This window comes from Galleria mellonella, unplaced genomic scaffold, assembly GCF_026898425.1.
Source record: "Galleria mellonella isolate WM207_F2 unplaced genomic scaffold, CSIRO_AGI_GalMel_v1 utg54, whole genome shotgun sequence".
NCBI lineage: Eukaryota > Metazoa > Arthropoda > Insecta > Lepidoptera > Pyralidae > Galleria > Galleria mellonella.
The window spans coordinates 1,636,417-1,656,157 of NW_026442114.1; the positions used below are offsets into that span (position 1 = coordinate 1,636,417).

At 33.8% G+C, this 19,741-nt stretch overlaps 2 protein-coding genes and 1 long non-coding RNA gene across 5 annotated transcripts in view; 1 reads left to right on the forward strand and 2 right to left on the reverse strand.

Annotated features, from left to right (window-relative positions):
- Window positions 1-9: 9 nt before the first annotated feature.
- Window positions 10-965, reverse strand: LOC113513749 (SRR1-like protein). Of its 2 annotated transcripts, XM_026897733.3 has the most exons (3): window positions 790-965; window positions 631-694; window positions 257-547 (listed from the first exon to the last, which is right to left on the reverse strand). In XM_026897733.3, the coding sequence occupies exons 1-3, from the start codon at window positions 930-932 to the stop codon at window positions 506-508; spliced, it is 249 nt and encodes an 82-aa protein (XP_026753534.2). In that variant the 5' UTR covers window positions 933-965; the 3' UTR covers window positions 257-505. The 2 variants fall into 2 exon arrangements, with proteins under 2 accessions (XP_026753530.2, XP_026753534.2); XM_026897729.3 differs by having other exon boundaries at window positions 10-694; window positions 790-955.
- A 3,432-nt stretch (window positions 966-4,397) lies between these two features.
- LOC113513186 (uncharacterized) overlaps window positions 4,398-19,741 on the forward strand; it is a 130,347-nt gene continuing 115,003 nt past the window's right edge. Inside the window, exon 1 of one of the 2 annotated variants that reach the window (XM_052898912.1) lies at window positions 4,398-4,956. In XM_052898912.1, the coding sequence (XP_052754872.1) occupies window positions 4,828-4,956 (129 nt within the window). In that variant the 5' untranslated portion in view covers window positions 4,398-4,827. Of the gene's footprint in view, window positions 4,957-19,145; window positions 19,587-19,741 lie in introns of those variants that run through there. The other variant, XM_052898913.1, reaches the window with a different exon arrangement.
- LOC128201550 (uncharacterized) lies at window positions 5,799-8,531 on the reverse strand. The gene is made up of 3 exons (XR_008253281.1): window positions 8,030-8,531; window positions 6,697-6,894; window positions 5,799-6,260 (listed from the first exon to the last, which is right to left on the reverse strand). It is a non-coding gene; the product is annotated as an uncharacterized LOC128201550 (long non-coding RNA).

The following is a 19,741-nucleotide window of genomic DNA, read 5'->3' on the forward strand; positions in this document are numbered from 1 at the left end:
TCAAACAAATCAAAGTTTCAACTTTTCAATCATTAAGGAAGTTATGAACTCCTCTGTATTTTCATAAGAAGGTTTGTTATTTTTCTTCCAAAAATTATGATCTATGGTATCTATTTTTTCTTTGGGAAACCAATGGAGCGATGTGTCATTGAAAATATCTGTATACTTGAAATTATTCTCCAACACAATCTCAGATGTAAATGGAAATAATTTATGTATGTATGCGACTGTTTCTGATAACAGTCTATTTGGTTGACTTTCTATTAGGGAATTAAAACTATTGCCAATAAGGACACAATTCTTTATATTCACTCCCCAATTACTCCAAAGGAAATTGTTTGTCAACTGTTTGGGACAGTGAGGAAAATAAAGTAAGGTTATGCCTTGATCAGAAATTACATAATTCCCTTCAATGTTTTGTTCAATTATTTCAATATTAAATCGCTTCAATATATCACATTCCCCTTTATAGAAGATTGGATCGTGCACATAAACCTTACTAGGTTCACAGAAGTCTTTCAGACACAGTAAAAAGGCTAGCTGGTACCTAGAAATATGACATTCTGCGATATGGCCTAGCCCAAAACAAACAATTTCTATAACCTTCCTAGAGGATAAGATACTACTTACAGCTTTTAATGCTTCCTCTGTATACTTTGAATTTCTTAATTCTTCAACAGCTGACTGAATTCGTCTACAAAAAATCAAAAACAATATATTGATATAATATAACCTCAATTATTGCATGACAGAAATATGTCACAATACTTTTAAAAGAAAAACAATCACCGTGCAGACTTCTCAATATCAATTGAGACCTCTTGTTTCTCAAAATTATTTTGTTTAATTGGTATTTTCGTTTGTTTATTTTTAGAAAAACGTTTTGTTTTTACTATTTGAAAGCCATCAGAGTCGAATGGAGTATTTAACATTTTGATATTGAAAATGACATTTCAGTGTCAGTCAGTCAATCAATAAAAGATTTATTTTTCTTTTTCTTCTCTTGCCATCTAGTATCGGAAGTCGGTGATTATCAGGGCTATTTTAAATATTAGAGACTGTCGCTCGAAAAAGAAATTTGGTGCTCATCCTAAACAAGACTATAATATTTAAACCACTAAATGCGTCTTTTGCCAAGTAGTCTATAGCTTTCTATCTTGGATAAAGTGGTATCTACTCCATGGTCTTAAAAGCCAAAGGATCGAATCAATGTAATATACATAAAAATACTTTTACTGTAACATTGTTACAGCATAATTAAACGAATATTAAAGTACTGGTAAGTAGATACCAATAGTAGGGTATATAATAATTACATAATTTTGAGTAAAAATTAGTAAAAAAAAGCGTAACCCTGCATGTAGAAAACGTTGGATTATATGCATGTGATTTACTTAAAATATTATTATTAATTTATTGTCAAAAACAAAATTTTACATAAACTATTACCAGGAGATAATAAAATAATGAATATATACGTATAAATAATTTTCCGTGTAGTCTTGGTATAGGTCACCCCTTTCTTTCCAGTGAGTGTCATAAGAGGTAACCAAGAAGGGCGAGGGGTGGGCAGCAGCATCCCTCTTAAAACATCTCCAAAGCCTAACTGCAGTTGCCAATCCACCTGCCAAGCGTGACAACTACTGGCAAACCCCCCAAGGGGAGGCTTATGTTCAACAGTGGACGGTTAAAGGCTGATATATTATATTGACGAATGAATAAAGACAACAAATCTAATGTAATTAATTAACTTGAACATAATAAGTAAAAGGAAGCTCATTGATATGTCTTATATATATGTCCCTTCTTATACGGTTCGAACATTTTCACCCATAACCACATGCATACAAATTATGCTCGTACTACCACCCACCGAAGTGGAACCAAGTAGACGGCTCGCTAGACGTAATTTAGCTATGTAAAGTATTGTATAGTATATTTTTAAATGGGTTATAATGGAATGATAACCCTGCGCTAACGGTATACGCCGGCGGGGCACCAGTAAAAGATGATAGGTGAGGATGAAAAGGCAGGTCAGTTAGCCCATCATGATGAGCACATCTGAAATTCAGGTGTACTCATCACGATGGTTTATAGGGGGAACCACGTGGAGGTAAACCTGACAGGGTTATGGCTAGCAATGGAAGTGGTAGTCCGCTTTATTAACAGTCCCTTCCCCTCTTTTGTACAGTATTAATAGGGTAACCTCTGACCACTAATTCATTATTAAAACTATATTTAAATCATTTTTTATGCTTACAAAAATCATAATAATCTTCCTTATTTTATTTTTATATTTTATTTTTACAACACAGGGGCAAACGAGCACGCGGCTCACCTGATGGTAAGTGACTACCGCCACAAATAATCACCCACAACACCAACGGCATTGCAATGAGGGGTCATAATAAGACCAGTACGTGCCAAAATAATATTTAGAAATTTTCTGTATGACACTCTGTGTTAGTTCTAGCTTGATGCAAAAACTATTACACCAAAAAATGTATTGCGATTTTTACAGTTATATTTCTAAAAACCCAACTTAAATTCAGATGCATGTTTTATCTTAAAAAGCTGTCTATTGTGGAAGTTCCCCATTTCATTTGTTTTTCAACCGACTCCAAAAAGAAGGAGGTGTTTAAATCGATTGTATTTTTTTTTGTACTTCCAAAATCTACGTATACGAAATAACGGGCTAATAGCTAGTGTTAGATAAAAGAAAATAAAATACAGAGTAAGAGCTAAAATAAAAAACTAGACAAGTTATATGTAGTCTAAAAAAGGCCGGTTTATGTTTAGGCCGGCAGCACACCTGTAATGCCACTGGTATTGTGGGTGATCATGGTGAACATTACCATCAGGTGAGCCGCATGCTCGTTTGCCCCCTGTGTTGTAAAAAAAAAGATTAAAGAAAAAACTTAAAGATCGTGCGGTCATATATTCAGGTTATGTACCTACACTACATTCTAAAATACAGAGGGAGACATTGTACAAAAGTCGTTTGCATGGGCACCTCTATCCCATTCGTGTTTCTACCGTAAAGCAGTTGTGTTTGCATGGCTGTATTTCGGTTTGAAGGGTAGGATATGGCAGTGAATTTACAGGGTACAAAGGAATAACACTTTAATCCTCAGGAATGGCATCGTGTGGGGTATCATGGGCGAAACAGTATACTCTGTTATGTCCATGGTACTGCTCATGTCTCTGGCCACGTTTACCACTTTTCATCAGGTGGCCCGTCAGCTTGATTGCCATTCTAAATTGCATAAAAAAACACGGGTGTGGCAGTGAATAATTTACAAAATTATACCAAATGCTCTCTATGTACACACCAACACAATGTAACCGAGTTATATACAATCACAGAATACCTAATAATACACACGTGCGGTTACAGAAGAGTTACCAGATTTAGGAATGAAGACGTGCGTGGAGTTCGCCAAAAAGGCATTAGAAGGTTTCCTCAGGGTCGACAACGTGACTTCCCTGGTGTTATACGTAGGTATCAGTATATAATCAATAATTAATTAATTACTAATTATTTCATTCGAATTATTTTGTTTTATTCAATAAAATATATATTAATTAAATAAAACAAGAGACGTATAGAATTGAAGTTTGTGACACTCAGTTTGCTCTAAATACTGCGTAAAGAAAGACACATGAAAAAATATAGAACTTGTTCCTTTCCCGTGGGTGTCTAAGAGCGACTAAGGGAACTTAATGGTCGAGGGATCACCACAAAAAGCTTAACTGTAGTTGCCGCCTGCCAAGCGTGGCAACTTCTGGCAAAACCTCTCAATAGGGGGAAGGCTATGTTCAGTAGTGGATAGTTAGAGGATAGTATCGTATAGTCTATATCCCTTACCCCCAACCCTTATAAGTTAGGTCAACAGACTTACCATGACAAATTTACCAAGTAGGTTTCCTGAGTGGATTGCGTGGAGATAGACCTGACCAGGGTATATTATTAAATGGTATATTTTTAGCAATGGAGCTGTCTCCATTACTAATAATACCCTCTCTCTAACTGTAGGTAAAAATTCTCTGGACTGTAAAACTACAATGCAATAAGATTCAAACAACGTAACATTAGACGTACAAAACACAATCGAGGATAGATAGGTACTTTACTAACATTAAGGTTTTATGCTTTTGTCCGAAAAACCTACTTCCCACACAACGAACTATACGTCCTTGGTCGAGTATTTAGGTTGGGGAAATTACCTACTAACATGAGGGACAACAAACGCGACGCATATCGAGTGGCCATTGTGTGTTTTGTGCTACACCGACAATCGAAATCTATGGACGGAGCATTCAAATCACGCTCCCGTATTCGTTCCAACATACCGTAACACGAATAAGGCGACAATAAAGTGTACCGAACATTATTATTAGCTGTACAAGTTTAGTCACAGGACGACGTTTCAGAACGCCACCCGGAATAAGCGCGCGAAAATTCCAGCGTTACGTTCCATTTCTTTTTTTTTTTTCTTCTAACTTTTTAAACTGCGTTCCTATTTACACTTTTATAAACACTTAGAAATAAACTTTCAAATGTTTATTAACAACGCAATTGCAATTTATACGTGAGAAGCACTAGTTGTGACCACTTGAGAGTAATCTATTCCGAAAGGTGTAATTAATTCGGTTCGCTTCGTTACTTTTTATATAACATATAATGTAGTACGGCGGTCAAGATTTGTTTTTTATGTGTATTTAGTTTTAGCGTGTCCGTAGACTGCGGCTATCGTGTCGTGATTGGGTGTGTAAAGTATGAAACTGTTTGTGTATAATACATTGATTGTTTAGTTCTAATGTAAAATGGAACGTTACACAGTGAACCGTAGGTCTAAAAGGAGGAACGATGGATTGTTGACTAAGTGGAGAAGAAAATGTGTCGGTGGTATCCTGAACAAGCGTTCGTGGATAAGTAGTGGATACGATCTGAATGTAAGTAGCTATCTATACAATGAACATGTACTCGTAGTTTATTCGAAAGTATAGAACGAGCAGATATCGAAAAATTTTCAAAACACAAGCACCACTAATTCTTTATCATCAACATATCAGCCGTTAACTGTCCACTGTTGAACATCAGTCTCCCCCTTGAGGGCAGAGGGAGTGTTTTGCCAGTAGCCGCCATGCTTGACAAGCGAATTGGCAACCGTAGGCAGGCTTTGAAGATATTTTAAGAGTAACACTGCTGCCCATCCCTCGCCCTCCTTTAGTGACCTCTTACGACACTCACGGGAAGGAAAGGGTGTCCCGTTCAATGTTGGGACTACACGGCTCCACACAATTACGGTCCATTAAGCGTCTTATGGATGAAACCCATAGATGGCTTTTATGAGATGATAAATAAAAAATAAACATACCACGTTTTTATCCTATACAAAGAGCCACGCTTACCATCAGACGGGCTGTATGCTTCCTGCATACAGCCCGTCTGATGATAAGCGATTACCGTACCCTATGAACGCCTGCAATACCAAGGGCGTTACGTACGCGTTACTGACGCTGAAGAAACCTCTTTATTCCTTTCTTGAAGAACATCATGCTGTAGTCTCTTGGATATTGATCCGCCCTGAAAAGACTACTATTTATTACTAGATATATCCTGCGGCATTACCCGCGTGAATCAGTAAATATATAAAGTATCCTATATGCTAAGTTAGGGTTTAACCTACTTGTGTACCAAATTTTATTCGAACCTGTTAAGTAAATTTTGCATTAAAGGGTAACAAACATCCATCTATCGTTACAAACTTTCGCATTTATTATATTAATAAGGTAATAATATTATATTTTATTTCTTTAATTATTAAAAAAATAGGAATACCTAACAATATATTTTTTTAATGGATCATAATGGAATGGCAACCCCGCCCACGATTACGATATGCAATGACGCGGCACTAGTGAGGGATGACAGGTGGAAATTAAAAGGCAGGAATGACAACTGATCTCATTGAGATGATACAATAAAAAAGGAGAAAAGGCGGGAAACTCGAATAAGAACAAGCGGGTTTTTTAAATTTTTTTTATTAATTTAATAAAACTATCTCTATCAATTCTTATTATTGAATAAAATATTATATTTTCACTAAATTCAGCGACAGTAATATAATTAGCATTCATGGGGAAGCGCAGTTGTAGAAAAAGGAAAAAAAAAGATGACGATTCAGGTGATGTAGACCATGAACCTTGTAATGACAAGGATATATATTCGGAAGATACTTCTACTGACTCAGAATCTGAAATTGATAAGGCCGATAAGTATAAACCTTACTACGTCACAGATTATATTAGAAGATATCCCGAGGAATCCCCTGGGACAGAATTTGTTGTCTTTGTAGAATCCTCAGATAGTCAGAAAACCATTGGATCCAGAGACTTGCTCTCACTCTCCTCCTGTTTAAAACGATTTAATAAAGGGGTAACTTATCTTAGATCTATAAATAAATTCAAAATCGGAGTATACTTTCAAAAGCCAGACTTAGCCAATGCTTTTTTAAATAATAAAACTTTTTTAAATGACTACCATTTTAAGGCCAGTATTCCTGCTTCTTCAACAGAAGTTACAGGCGTTATTAGAAATGTACCTACAAATATATCTAATAAAAAAATATATACTATAATATCGAGTTCTAAGAAAATTATTGCTATTAAAAGAATTTTAAGAAAAAATACCTTGACTCATGGATATGTGTTACAGCCAACTCTAACCGTGACAATTACTTTTGCTGCATCTGTATTACCTGAATATCTGGATATTGGAGGTTGGCGCCACAATGTCACTCCATATATACCACCAGTTAAACAATGCTACCGGTGCTTGAGGTATGGACATTTAGCTAAATTCTGTAAGAATTCTGAGCGTTGCAGCATCTGCAAAGGTGAGCATAATTATAAAACTTGTACAACTGGAATGGAAAACGCTATTTGTGTACACTGCAATGGAAATCACACAAGTGTATCACCGCAATGCCCTGTTAAACAAAAGAAAATTGCTGAAAATAGATCTAAATTCAGACCTGCTTCTTTTGGAGATATACTTAGCACTGAAATATTTCCTAAACTGGGTAACAAACCTAAAAAAAATGTAGACCTAATTTCAATTCTAAATTCTGATAACAAGAGTTTATCACTTTTAATAGAAAGCATAATCAAACTTATTTCACTACATAACACAAAGAACACATCTATTAACACTAAAAGTGTTTTGAATGTGTTATATGATACTTTTGGTAATAGACCTATTTCACAAAATTCAATCGAGACCAATTAACTATCATACAGTGGAACGCTCAGAGCCTACTGAGCAATCGACATATTTTTACACAATTTTTAAATGAACATCATATTCACATTGCTCTCATCTCAGAAACTTGGCTAAAACCACATTACAAATTAAAAATTAAAGATTATTGTATAGAACGAAATGATTGTGGTAATAACCACAATGGAGTAGCGATTATTATACATAATAGTATTAGATATAAAAAACTTCACTCTTTTTTCGACAATTCTTTGCAAACTATAGCTATTAGTATTGAAGTTAATAATTCTTGGTATTCAGTTGCCAGTATTGACTGTCCTACCAATAGTACACCTAGTTTTACTAAAGCCAAATTTAAGTTCTTTTTGGAGTCTCTTCCTAAACCCACTATCATATCTGGAGATTTAAATGCACACCATACTATGTGGGGTTGTACCTCCACTAATACAAGAGGTAAAGACATTCTTGATTGTTTAGATGAATGTAATTTGGTACTATTAAATGATAAGCAAGTTACTACTGTTGGCTCTCATATTTGGAGACCCAATGGCCTTGATTTAACTATGGTATCCCCATCCATATCATTAAAATGCGAGTGGTCGGTTCATGATGATCCGTTAGGAAGTTATCACCTGCCGACTTTTACTAAAATAAACACAAAGAACTCTTCATCAACTCCGTCAGGTGAACAACATGCTCCTATAGATGAAGTTAATAAACTTTTGTTAAATCGTATAAACCTACGTCTCGTTAATTGGGATCTTTATTCTGAAACTGTTAATCGATTACTTTTGGATTTCGAGTATGATGTCAATGAACCCTTAAACAATTACAATAGATTCTGTAAAATTATTTTGACAGCTGTGGAACGTTCCGTTCCACATAGGAACTTATCAAATAGCGGTGCAAATACTTCAAAGAGGCACAAACATATTGCAGTACCTTGGTGGAATAACAGGTGTGCGACAGCTGTCAATGATAGTAAAGCGGCTTACCTTAGGTTTAAACAAAATCCAACTCTCGATAATTACATAAGTTTTAAAAGAGTTCAAGCTGTTAAAAAGTTAGTAATTAAGCAAGTAAGACAACAGGGGTGGCAGGAATTTTGTTCCAAATTTAATAGATTAACACCAATTTCCACTGTTTGGCAAAATATGAGAAAACTAAATTCAAAACATCGTCAAAATCATCTTAAAGATATATCATGGGTCAATGATTTTTTACGTAAATATACTCCTGATTTTGTACACTCACCTTTTGATGACAAACAGTTTAATTCTGTTAATTCATGCCCAAAATTTCTCACTGACCCATTCTCAATTGATGAAATATCCAGTGCAGTAAAATCTAGAAAAGATACAGCTAGTGGCCTTGATCGCTTAACATACAATATGTTTCGATTGCTGAATAAAATAAACCTTACTAAACTCTTACAAATTTTTAACGATTTATGGAAGGACTGTATTATCCCACCAGAATGGAAAATGGATTGTTTGATTCCAGTAATTAAACCCGGTAAAGATCCTACAAATTTCGACTCCTATAGACCTATAACATTGACGTCCTGTGCAGGCAAATTATTCGAACAATTAATTAAACAGCGTTTAGAGTTCTTTATTGAAAGTAATAGTATATTACCATCGAATCAATTTGGTTTTCGCCGTGGATATTCAGCGCGCGAAAGTTTAGCGAACTTCTATGTCGACCTTAGTACTGCTTTGAATAACGATGAATATGTTCTATCTGTTTTTTTAGATGTCGTAGGAGCTTTTAACAATGTAAATTTAACAGTTCTATCTTCGATTTTATCCTCATTTCTTCCAATGAAACTTATCGAATGGATTTATAATTTTCTTAGTAATAGAGAAGTGTATGTTAAAGTAAATAGTAAATTAATAGGACCTAGGTTAAGCTCTAAAGGAGTATGTCAAGGTGGTATTCTAAGCCCGCTACTATATATTTTATATATCTATAAACTTAATTCAATTTTAGGAAACAGTGTGAACAACTTGCAATTTGCCGATGATTTATTAATTTATATAAAAGGAAAGAATATTATTGATATGCAATTAGTGTTAAATGAGTCATTAAAAAGACTTGAGAAATATTTTTCTCTTCTTTCCCTCGATATTAGTTTAACCAAAAGTAAAGTAGTTGTTTTTCATCAAGTTCATAAATATGTTCCATTAATGAATATTATATATAATAATCAAACTCTTCCAACAGACTGTAGCGTTAAATTTCTGGGGGTAATTTTTCATCAAAATTTAAAATGGGATCTATACGTTGATTGCTTAGTAGATCGTGCTTTAAGAGCCACTAATATAATAAGATCTGTAATTGGTCGTAACTGGGGAGCTGATCCTAAAATTATCCTTTTACTTTACAAATCTCTTGTTAGAAGTAATTTTGATTACGCTTTCTTTTGTTATGCCTCAGAACATAAATTAGTAGAAAAACTCGAAAAAATTCAAAATATGAATTTAAGACTTATTTTAGGTGCTATGTATACTTCTCCAATTATCTCAATGCAAGTAGAATGTAATTTGCCTCCTATCCTTCTTCGTTTCGAATACCTAAAACTCAAATTTCTCTTCAAAGTTTTTTCAGTTTCCAATAACCCACTCATACTCAAATTATTAAATTGCCCCATTTCTATGTTTTTGAATAAAACTATTGTCAATGATTTGAATTTACGAGATGAATATAACATCTATAGTAGTAAGATACTTCCTTGTTATAATGGCCTTTATGAGAGTAAGTTCTGTAAGATCAAAATTGTTATACGTAAAGACATAAAAGAAAAGCACGATATGTATGAGACTTTATCAGAATTTATTGACTACAGGCAGATATATACAGATGGTTCCAAAAATGCACTTAGCACTTCAGTGGCTTTTTACGATTTGTCAAATAGATTTGGTCACGGTTATAAAATTTCAACTTTGGCTAGTATTTACACAGCAGAAGCAAAAGCTATATTTTTAGCATTAGAATACATAGAAAAACAGGTACTATATTCGAAATGGATTATAATTACAGATAGTATGAGTGTTCTTATGGCATTAAAAAATAACACATTCATTTCATCATCAAACTACTTAATTCAAGAAATTCGTAATAAATATTATCATCTCTGTACTATATATGGAAAAGATATTATCTTCATCTGGACCCCTTCACATATTGGAGTGTTTGGGAATGAACAAGTAGACACTTTGGCTAAAATTATTAATTCAAGTGCTGCTCGTGTTCAAGATTTACCCCTTTGTTATTCAGATTGTAGTATTGGAATACATAAAATCGTTACAACTAAATGGGAGGAGCATTGGACTCAAATATTACAGACTAAAGGCAAATGGTACCGCAAAATTAATTGGCGTATTGGAAAACCGTGGTTCTGCAAAGGAAAGGACACAAACAGAAAATTTTACACCAATATTTGTAGATTACGAATCGGCCACGGACATTTCAACGAACACCTGCACCGAATGGGCATGATCGCTTCCCCATCATGCACATGGTGTAACTCAAATACAGCCCAATCTCTACATCACCTTTTTTTTGATTGCTCTGAATTTGTCATTCAAAGACACATTATGTTTGACGAACTTAGGATTATCTTCAAAAAACCCGAAAATATCCCGCACTCAATCCCGCTTCTCTTAAGATTTCCTTCTTGTTTCAAAGCTATTTTCACTTATATTACTACAACATTCAAGGAGCTATAAGAATACTTTTATTGAATTGCAAGACAATGATTTTTTATAATTATTTATTTTTAATTTGATAAATCCACTGGTTTAAGAAAACTCAAGAAAAGATATTTATGAAAATGTACTTACCGGATTTGACAAATGAAATATTGAAGATTATGACAATAATTGAAGCGACATTAGAAAAATAAAATTCCAGACAAATTATCTTTTTGAAGACTAGGCAGCATGGTCTCCGACCTTAGCCTGTTCCAAACGGAACAAACGTACTAAAAAAAAAAAAATTAAAAGGCAGGTCTGTTAGCCCAGATTTCTAGACGGAATCACATGCTAGCAATGGGACACATTACTAACAATCCCTTCCCCCCAATATATATATATATATATATATATATATATATATATATATATATATATATATATATATATATATATATATATATATATATATATATATATATATATAAATTTTAATCACCTACTAAAATTAGTCACTTCAATAAATACATCACTATACAATTACAATAGAAAATATACTGTGACACCCATCGTCCATGCCAATCCATTCATAAAACACTTCCATGTAATGGAATACAAATAATTATTTTTATAATAAAACATAAACATAAAATACCATCAAATTCTTTATGAAAAATAATTACCTTAATATTGCATTGATGATAATTACAATATTTCATTTAAATTATTACAAATCTATTAACAAACAAGAAAAGTATAAAACAACAAACTGGATTTCAAAATATGCAAATTATTGCAAGCGTAATATTTAAAAATATATATATATATATATATATATATATATATAAATACCGTTTACAGTTGGTTTACTAAAATACATATTAGATTAGATAGATAGATATATAATCTTATTACTTACAGCACACAAATAAGAATATACATACATAGATAGATACATATATATACATATATACCATATATGTAGATACATATATACCAGAGGGAGACTTTGTACAAAAGTCGATTGCTTGGGTACCTCTGTCCCATTCGTGTTTCAACCGTGAAGCAGCTGTGTTTGCATGGCTGTGTTTCGGTTTGAAGGGTGGGCGTGGTATGGCGTGAATTTACAGGGTACAGAGGAATAACATTTGAGTCCTCAGGAATGGCAACGCATGGGGGGTATCATGGGCGAAACAGTATACTCTGTTATGTCCATGGTACTGCTCATGTCTATAGGCGACGGTTACCACTTTCCATCAGGTGGGCCGGCAGCTTGTTTGCCATTCTAAGTTGTATAAAAAAAAACACAAAATAATTAAAGATTATGTATCACAAAGACAGCCGACTTTAATCGTGATAAAACCGGATATTTTAATCTAAAAAGATCTAGTGAACTGATTTTGCTTCAAATAAAAAAAAAAAGATTTTTCTAAATCGATTTAGAATTAACGGAATTGTGAGATAACAAACATGTGAAAAAATACACCTGAATTGTGAACCTTTTTCTTTTTAAAGTCGATTGAAGAAAAAGAGATAAAAGAATACATACAGACATACATTTTTTTTATACAACTTAAAATGGCAAACAAGATAACGGCCCACCTGATGGAAAGTGGTAACCGTCGTCTATAGACATGAGCAGTACCATGGACATAACAGAGTATAGTAGTAACATATTTTTTCATTTTTCTTAGCTAGCATTTGTTGCAAATGCTTCCATAATTAATTGATCGCATTCATTGTACTCGCCATCCAGTCTCGGTATAAAATAGGCCACTCTTTCTTTCCCACGGTATAGGAAGGGGTGGCTTATTCTATGCCGGGACCACACATCAGACTAAGATAAAAGCTAGTTAGAAATAATTAAGATAAAAGTGTCCTTTTTAAAAGGCCGGCAGAACACCTGCAATGCCGCTGGTGTTGTGGGTGATCATGGGCGGCGGTAGTCACTTACCACCAGGTGAGCCGCATGCTCTTTAGTGGTCTGTAAGTCTGCTCTTTATTTTTTTTTTACAACATAAGGGGTTATGTTGTAAAAAAATATATAGAGCAGTAATAAAATAAAACGAGTCAGCTAATTTGACAATTAGCTGATAAAAAGTTGACTCGTTTTTGAGGTTCGAAGCTCTATATATATAATTTAAAGATAAAACGTAACCTATAGATACGTTATGTCTAGAATACAGTGTATGTGTGACTAAATTTCAAATCTATCTTCTCGTTGCAGCGTGATTGAGCAACAAACATCTGTAAAATGTAAAAGGACAAGTTAATTTTTATTCCGGCCACGCAGATGAAGTCGCCATCAAAGCTAGTGATAAACAAATAAATTCTCTTTACTGCCAACTCCAATAACATCTTAATGTTGCTATAAAAAAAGAGAAGTACAATGAATCATCATATCAGACTTTAACTGTCCACTGCTGGACATAAGCCTCCCCCTTGAGGGGTTTTCTCAGTAGTTACAACGCTTAGCAGGCGGATTTTTTTTTGTAATGGGTAAAAATGGTATGGTAAACCCGCTTGCGCTAATGGGATACGCTGGCGGAGCACCAGTAAAGGGTGATCGATAAGAATGAAAACAGGCCAGTTAGCCCATCATGATGAATTCATCAGGAATTAACCATGATAATTTCCAGGTGGAACCTGGAGGAGGTCGACCTGGCTGAGTATATTGCTAGCAATGGGATTCTTAGTCTCCATTACTAACAATGCCTTTTCCCCCTGGCAGGCGGATTGGCAACCGCAGTTAGACTTTAGAGATGTTTTAAGAGGAACGCTGCTGTCCATTCCTTTCTCTTACTTAAGAAGCGTCTTACGACACCCACCGGAAAGAAACGGGTGGCCTATTCTATGCAGGGACCACACAGCGTTTTCTGCATATGTTGAATTAATTTTTTTCATAACTGAAATTATTCATTACTAGCTGTATCCTGCAAATTTGCCTACAAATCACTATATAGTGTCCTATGTGCTAAGTTAAGATATAACCTATCCGTATACCAAAATCTAATTTAAATTTGTTTAGTAGTTATTACGTGACAGAATAACAACATCAATCCATATACGTGCCTACAGCTACTTTTCATCTCCGCAGTGCTCGCCATAAACAAGGAATACTGCCTTACACGCTTGAACCTAAATGGTTACGTAAGAGTTTTTTTTTAATGCATGATAATGGAATGGTTACCCGCCCGCGCTAACGGTATACGCTGACGGGGCACCAGTGAGAGATGATAGGTGAGAATGAAAAGGCAGGTCAGTTAGCACATCGTGATGAATACACTTGGAATTCAGTACGACAGTTTCCAGGGACGACGACGTGGAGGTCGACCTGATAGCGTATATTGCTAGCAATAGGACTAGAAGTCCATATTCTTATAGAAGAATAAGAATAAGAAACGTCATAGAAGCTTTCTCCCGCGAACGTCCACAGTCGTCAGGCTATATGCTTTTTTGCCACCTTCGTGGTATAAAAAAACATGCTATATATAAATATGTATATGATCATATATACATGTTGTAGAGCGTCAACGTTTCTATTACGCAATTATATAACTTTTTAAAATTATATTTAATTCAATTCGTTTGATTCATTTTTTTTTTGTAATTATATTGCGCAATAACCTCGCCAATTTTGAATCGATTTTTACGATTATTTTTTATATAATCATATATATAATCGTTTTTTCGACGAGGCATTCATTTGCTGCCAGAAAGATGGGAAAAAGTAGTGTCTTGTGATGGCTGTACTTTGAGTGACGTGTTGTGCACCACATTGTGTAAATAAAGCATTGATTTTCACAAAAAAAAACAGCGAGAACTTATTCAAGTACCTTATATACATATACACATATATATATATATCTATCTATATATATATATATATATATATATATATATATATTATTACTTATATATTGATCAATAATATTGGACATCAATAAACTTGTCTTCTGTAAATCAATATTGGAATTGAGACGTTTCACACTCTCAAATTGCAACACTAGCGACATAACGATTACATACTGTTCTGATAGATGAATATTAGTGCAACTTGCCAATGCTTACTATTGCAAACCGATCCCAATTTTATCTTAATTCCAAATTATTATTTCATGAGTGCGTACTGCACTCATGAAATAATAATTTGGAATTGATATTAAATTGAATTTATTTCGATATTAAATTCACGAGTAGGCCTACTGATGGGATCAATTATTAGTTTCTTTTTATTTTTGTTTACATTTACATTAGGTTCTATTGAAAAAAACTAATTGTAGTCAATAGTAACTTTAAAAACTCAACTAGTTTCGGAATCAATTCGTGATCCTTAGCCATGAGCGATCTTGACACGAGCATGACAGTCTAATTAGACATAAGTTAAACCGGTAGTTATTATATTAGAAAATAATGTGTGCTCACGGAACTTTTAACAATAATTTATTTATTTATTTATTTTTAGAAAAACGTACAGCTAAATGACAATCAATGCATAATCAATAATATTGATTTTGTCACGTTTTAAACCGTTTTTTGTGGCACATTTTTAAATAATAAACGCCAACTACACTTTCACCAATAAATAGTGTACATAATAATGATTTATATTTGGCGATGCGGCCATAATTTGCATTGCAACAATGCGTGACGTTTCCTTATTGTCTTGGCGCATAAAAATTTGCATACATGTGTATGAAAACCGAACGAAACGATACATCAGACCCATACACAAGGTTAACTTGGAAACCGGTAATAATTCGTGAAACTTCAGTTATAAAAAGAAGTATGTATTTCAGTAGATTCCCACTTTCTCCAAAAAACACGACTGAGCTCCTAACCCGTTCTTCTCAGCTGAAATTGCATTACGAACTGGGCGGTAGAATCATAAAAAAAATTACTATTAAAAAATGCTTACAATCTGTTATGTCCACGGTACTGCTCATGTCTATAGGCGACGGTTACCACTTTCCATCAGGTGGACCGTCAGCTTGTTTGACATTCTAAGTTGTATAAAAAAAAACTTAAACGGGTAAACGCAATGTAGGACGACCTTCCACTAGATAGAGTGATGACCTCAAATCCAATGCCTTAAATAATAACACAAATTATTTTTAATAAAAAAAAAAATATAAAGTAGGTGTCTACCTACTTAGTACTTTTAAAAAAGTCTCATTCGACGCTTCCACGATTCTATATGCATATTGTAAAAACTAGTCTTTACAAACTCAATGGAAATAATATCTAAATTTTTATATAACAAGCGTGTCTCTAAAATTACATAACTGACATAATATATTTGGCATATTTTTTATATGTTATGATTTTTAAAGTGAAAGTAGACGTCATATAATATTAATACAAGTTTATGCGCAAATATAACAAACAAATTACTTACGTAATCTTATAACTGGCTATAGGGTTATAAAAATCATGGTACGCACCCATACTGGTAAACGTAACAACTCCATTTTTTTTCGGTAATTTTTTTCATGGGTGAAAATGGTATGGTAACCCCGCCTGCGCTAATGGGATACGCTGGCGGAGCACCAGTGAATGGTGACAGATGTGAATAAAAACAGGCCAGTTAACCCATCATGATGAATTCATAAGGAATTAACCATGATAGTTTCCAGGGAGAACCGCGAAGAGGTCGACTTGGCTGGGTATATTGCTAGCAATGGGATTCTTAATCTCCATTACTAACAATCCCTTTCCCCCTTCTATTCGGTATTAGTTTTGCATTTTAACTATAGATAGGAAATGAGAAGAGAAGAAGAGGAAAAGAGAGAGAAAAGATTTAATTGTTTGTTTGTAATACGAAAAACTTAAAAATTACTGCATCGATTTTTTTAAATATTTTCACGTATAGAAAGCTACATTATCAGCAAATAGCATATACATATGTTATTTTTAAAAATTCTATCTGCTATGTGGAAGAGGTTATGGTCAGTATGGGAGTGTCAATATGGAAATTACTGCGAATAACGACGAATGGAAGAAAAATAAAATTCGATCTACTGTCAATTATGTACATTGTTTGATCTATTAATTTATACAATTATAGATAATTAATTTACATAGATAATATATATTAACCCCCCCCCCCTAATTCATAAAACGTCAAGCTTTTCATAAGCCTATTTTAGCTATTGAAATGAATGACAGTGACCAGACCAGACTCTAATAGTTAAAATAGATATATAGGATTTATTTTTGAATAAGTGAAATGAGTTTGATAGGTGAGAATGAAAATAGGTCAGTCAGCCCATCATGAATCATCGCCCATCACCCATAGAATTAACCACGATAGTTTCTAGGGGTAACCACGTGGAGGTCGACCTGACAGGGTATATTGACTCCATTACGAGCAATCTCTTCCCCCCCCCCCCTCCTCCTCGGCTAACAATTTAAAAACATATCATGATATGACCACTACAAACATAATGCAAATAAAATTTGTCATAAGTCAAGAACGAAAAACAAATGTGAGGTTGAGGTTAATTCACAAATTTATTACGGGTATATATAATGTCTTATAACATTTATACCTACTATGAATCTGACCATATGCAAGTTTATTATAATGCTATAAATCTAAAAAAATATAAATATATATATACGCCATATCCCACCATTCAAACCGAAACACAGCCATGCAAACACAACTGCTTTACGGTTGAAACACGAATGGGACAGAGGTACCCAAGCAATCGACTTTTGTACAAAGTCTCCCTCTGGTAAATGCAATAATTTGTAAGTTACATATAAAATAATGTATTTATAAATGTTGTGAGCAAGGGTGGACTTATCTCTGACAGGAGATCTCTTCCAGTCAACCCAGTACAGTGAGAAAGCATTTCGTTAGCGGGCAGCTGAAGTGCTACAACTATTAGTACATAAACAAATATACAGTTAAATAAAATATTAAAATATATAATAAAATATTACATAAATACATACACTATAAATACATATAATACCTACCTATTTATATAATAATATTATTTTTGATGATTTAATGCCTATAATATATTAATGAATTCTATCGCTGTACAAGCTAAATAGAATTAGTTAATATTTTCCAGTCAATTATATATATATACATAATATAATTATAATTCATTAATAATTAAACGCCGTATCCAATCTATCAACTACGTAACGCTACGTAATCTGTATTCGACACAGATGTGTATGAATTAAAGAGTATAATCACACAATAACTCTTACTAGGGTAGAAAGGGAATGTTGCTAGCAACAAGGCTTAACTGACACCATTGCTAGTAATACATCCTATCAGATCGACCTCCACGCGGTTCCTCCTGAAAACCATCGTAAGTAATTCTAATGTAATTCGTCACGATGGGCTAACTGATCTGTCTTTTCATTCTCACCTATCACCCCTCACTGGTGCCCCGCCAGCGTATACCGTTAGCGGAGTTACCATTCCATTATCATTCATTGAAAACAAAATACTCTCTTGCACTATTGAGACTTGAGTAGGTACTCAAGTTTTCCTATACTGTATTGAGTTGACTGGAAGAAATCTCTTTTAGAGATAAGTTTACCATAGCTCCCATTATTTCTAATTGATATTATTATAGTGTCTCTGAGTGCAATACAAAATGTAATAAAAAAGTAAGTATTTTGTTATCTAGAAAAGTCAAAAATGTGGCCTGGGACAGAACCATTTGGTAAAAAATCTGATATATACAAAGAGTGGCCACAAAAAGAGGAAACACTTAAATTATGAAGAAAAAAAAGAGTTTTATAAATAATTTGTTTATTATTCTTTCATTAAAAAAAAAGTAACCACAATCTGAAAAAAGTTACTTCATTATAAACAGGAAAATGTTCTAAGACCCAACACCTGTTTCTTGAACCTATCTCACATACCAGATTATATTGCATTTTCTATAAAAGGCTTTTGCATCGTTAGATAAACTTGTATTTCGCACTACTCTAAAAATAATGCTAGAACAATCTGAACCTTATGCCAAGAGTAATAACAGGGTCTTGCCGCGAAAAATGTTGCTATTGCGACAGGCTGCCGTGGGCAAGTAATACTTATAAACATTATACTTGTTGTGTTGCTTAGTTGAATATACAGTGTTAGAAGGGAAAGGTCTGTGCTCAAATCACATCTATACAGACAGTTTAACTTGCAAATATAATATACGATCCATAATAGAACGTGTTTATAAAGTCGAGTCATGCCCCATCGTGTCTGTGTGCTATAATACTAAACATCCATTGTTATGGTTGCAAATATTTGTGCCTGTGCCATAAAAACAAAATTAAAAAACTATTTAGCTACTTGACATTTTGTTACGCGCCAAAAAACTGTGTACTTAATTGTATTGCCAGCCAGTGTCATTGTACATAAAAAAAAAAGTTAATTACTTTTAATCAAATAGACGTTGCAACAGAGAACTTTATGAAAAAGAACTGTTAGTTTTTAATTAATCTTTAATTGTTGTTCGAATGGTATGGACCATTGGGTGTCTTTGTAGATTCATTGACAAAGTGAGGTCGAAGGTGACATTATGCCCCAGATTTTCTTCAAAAAAGTAATGGTGGTGAGGGACCGAGGCGACTTCGAGGTAAGCTACTTTCACTTTCCGCGGTACACACACTCCTTGCCGGTATTAACAAAGCAATTACAGAAATATTAAGCTATATACATATACCATAATAAAATATTAACTGTCATTTGACTTTACCAATTAATTATCAATAATTCGATATTAAAGGTCCA

Bases quoted from the DNA above. Each gene is read 5' to 3' on its own strand.
- LOC113513749 (XM_026897729.3), bottom strand. From the start codon at position 932: ATGTTAAATACTCCATTCGACTCTGATGGCTTTCAAATAGTAAAAACA. The intron at 695-789 runs GTGATTGTTTTT...GATTTTTTGTAG, and splicing joins GATATTGAGAAGTCTGCACG to ACGAATTCAGTCAGCTGTTG.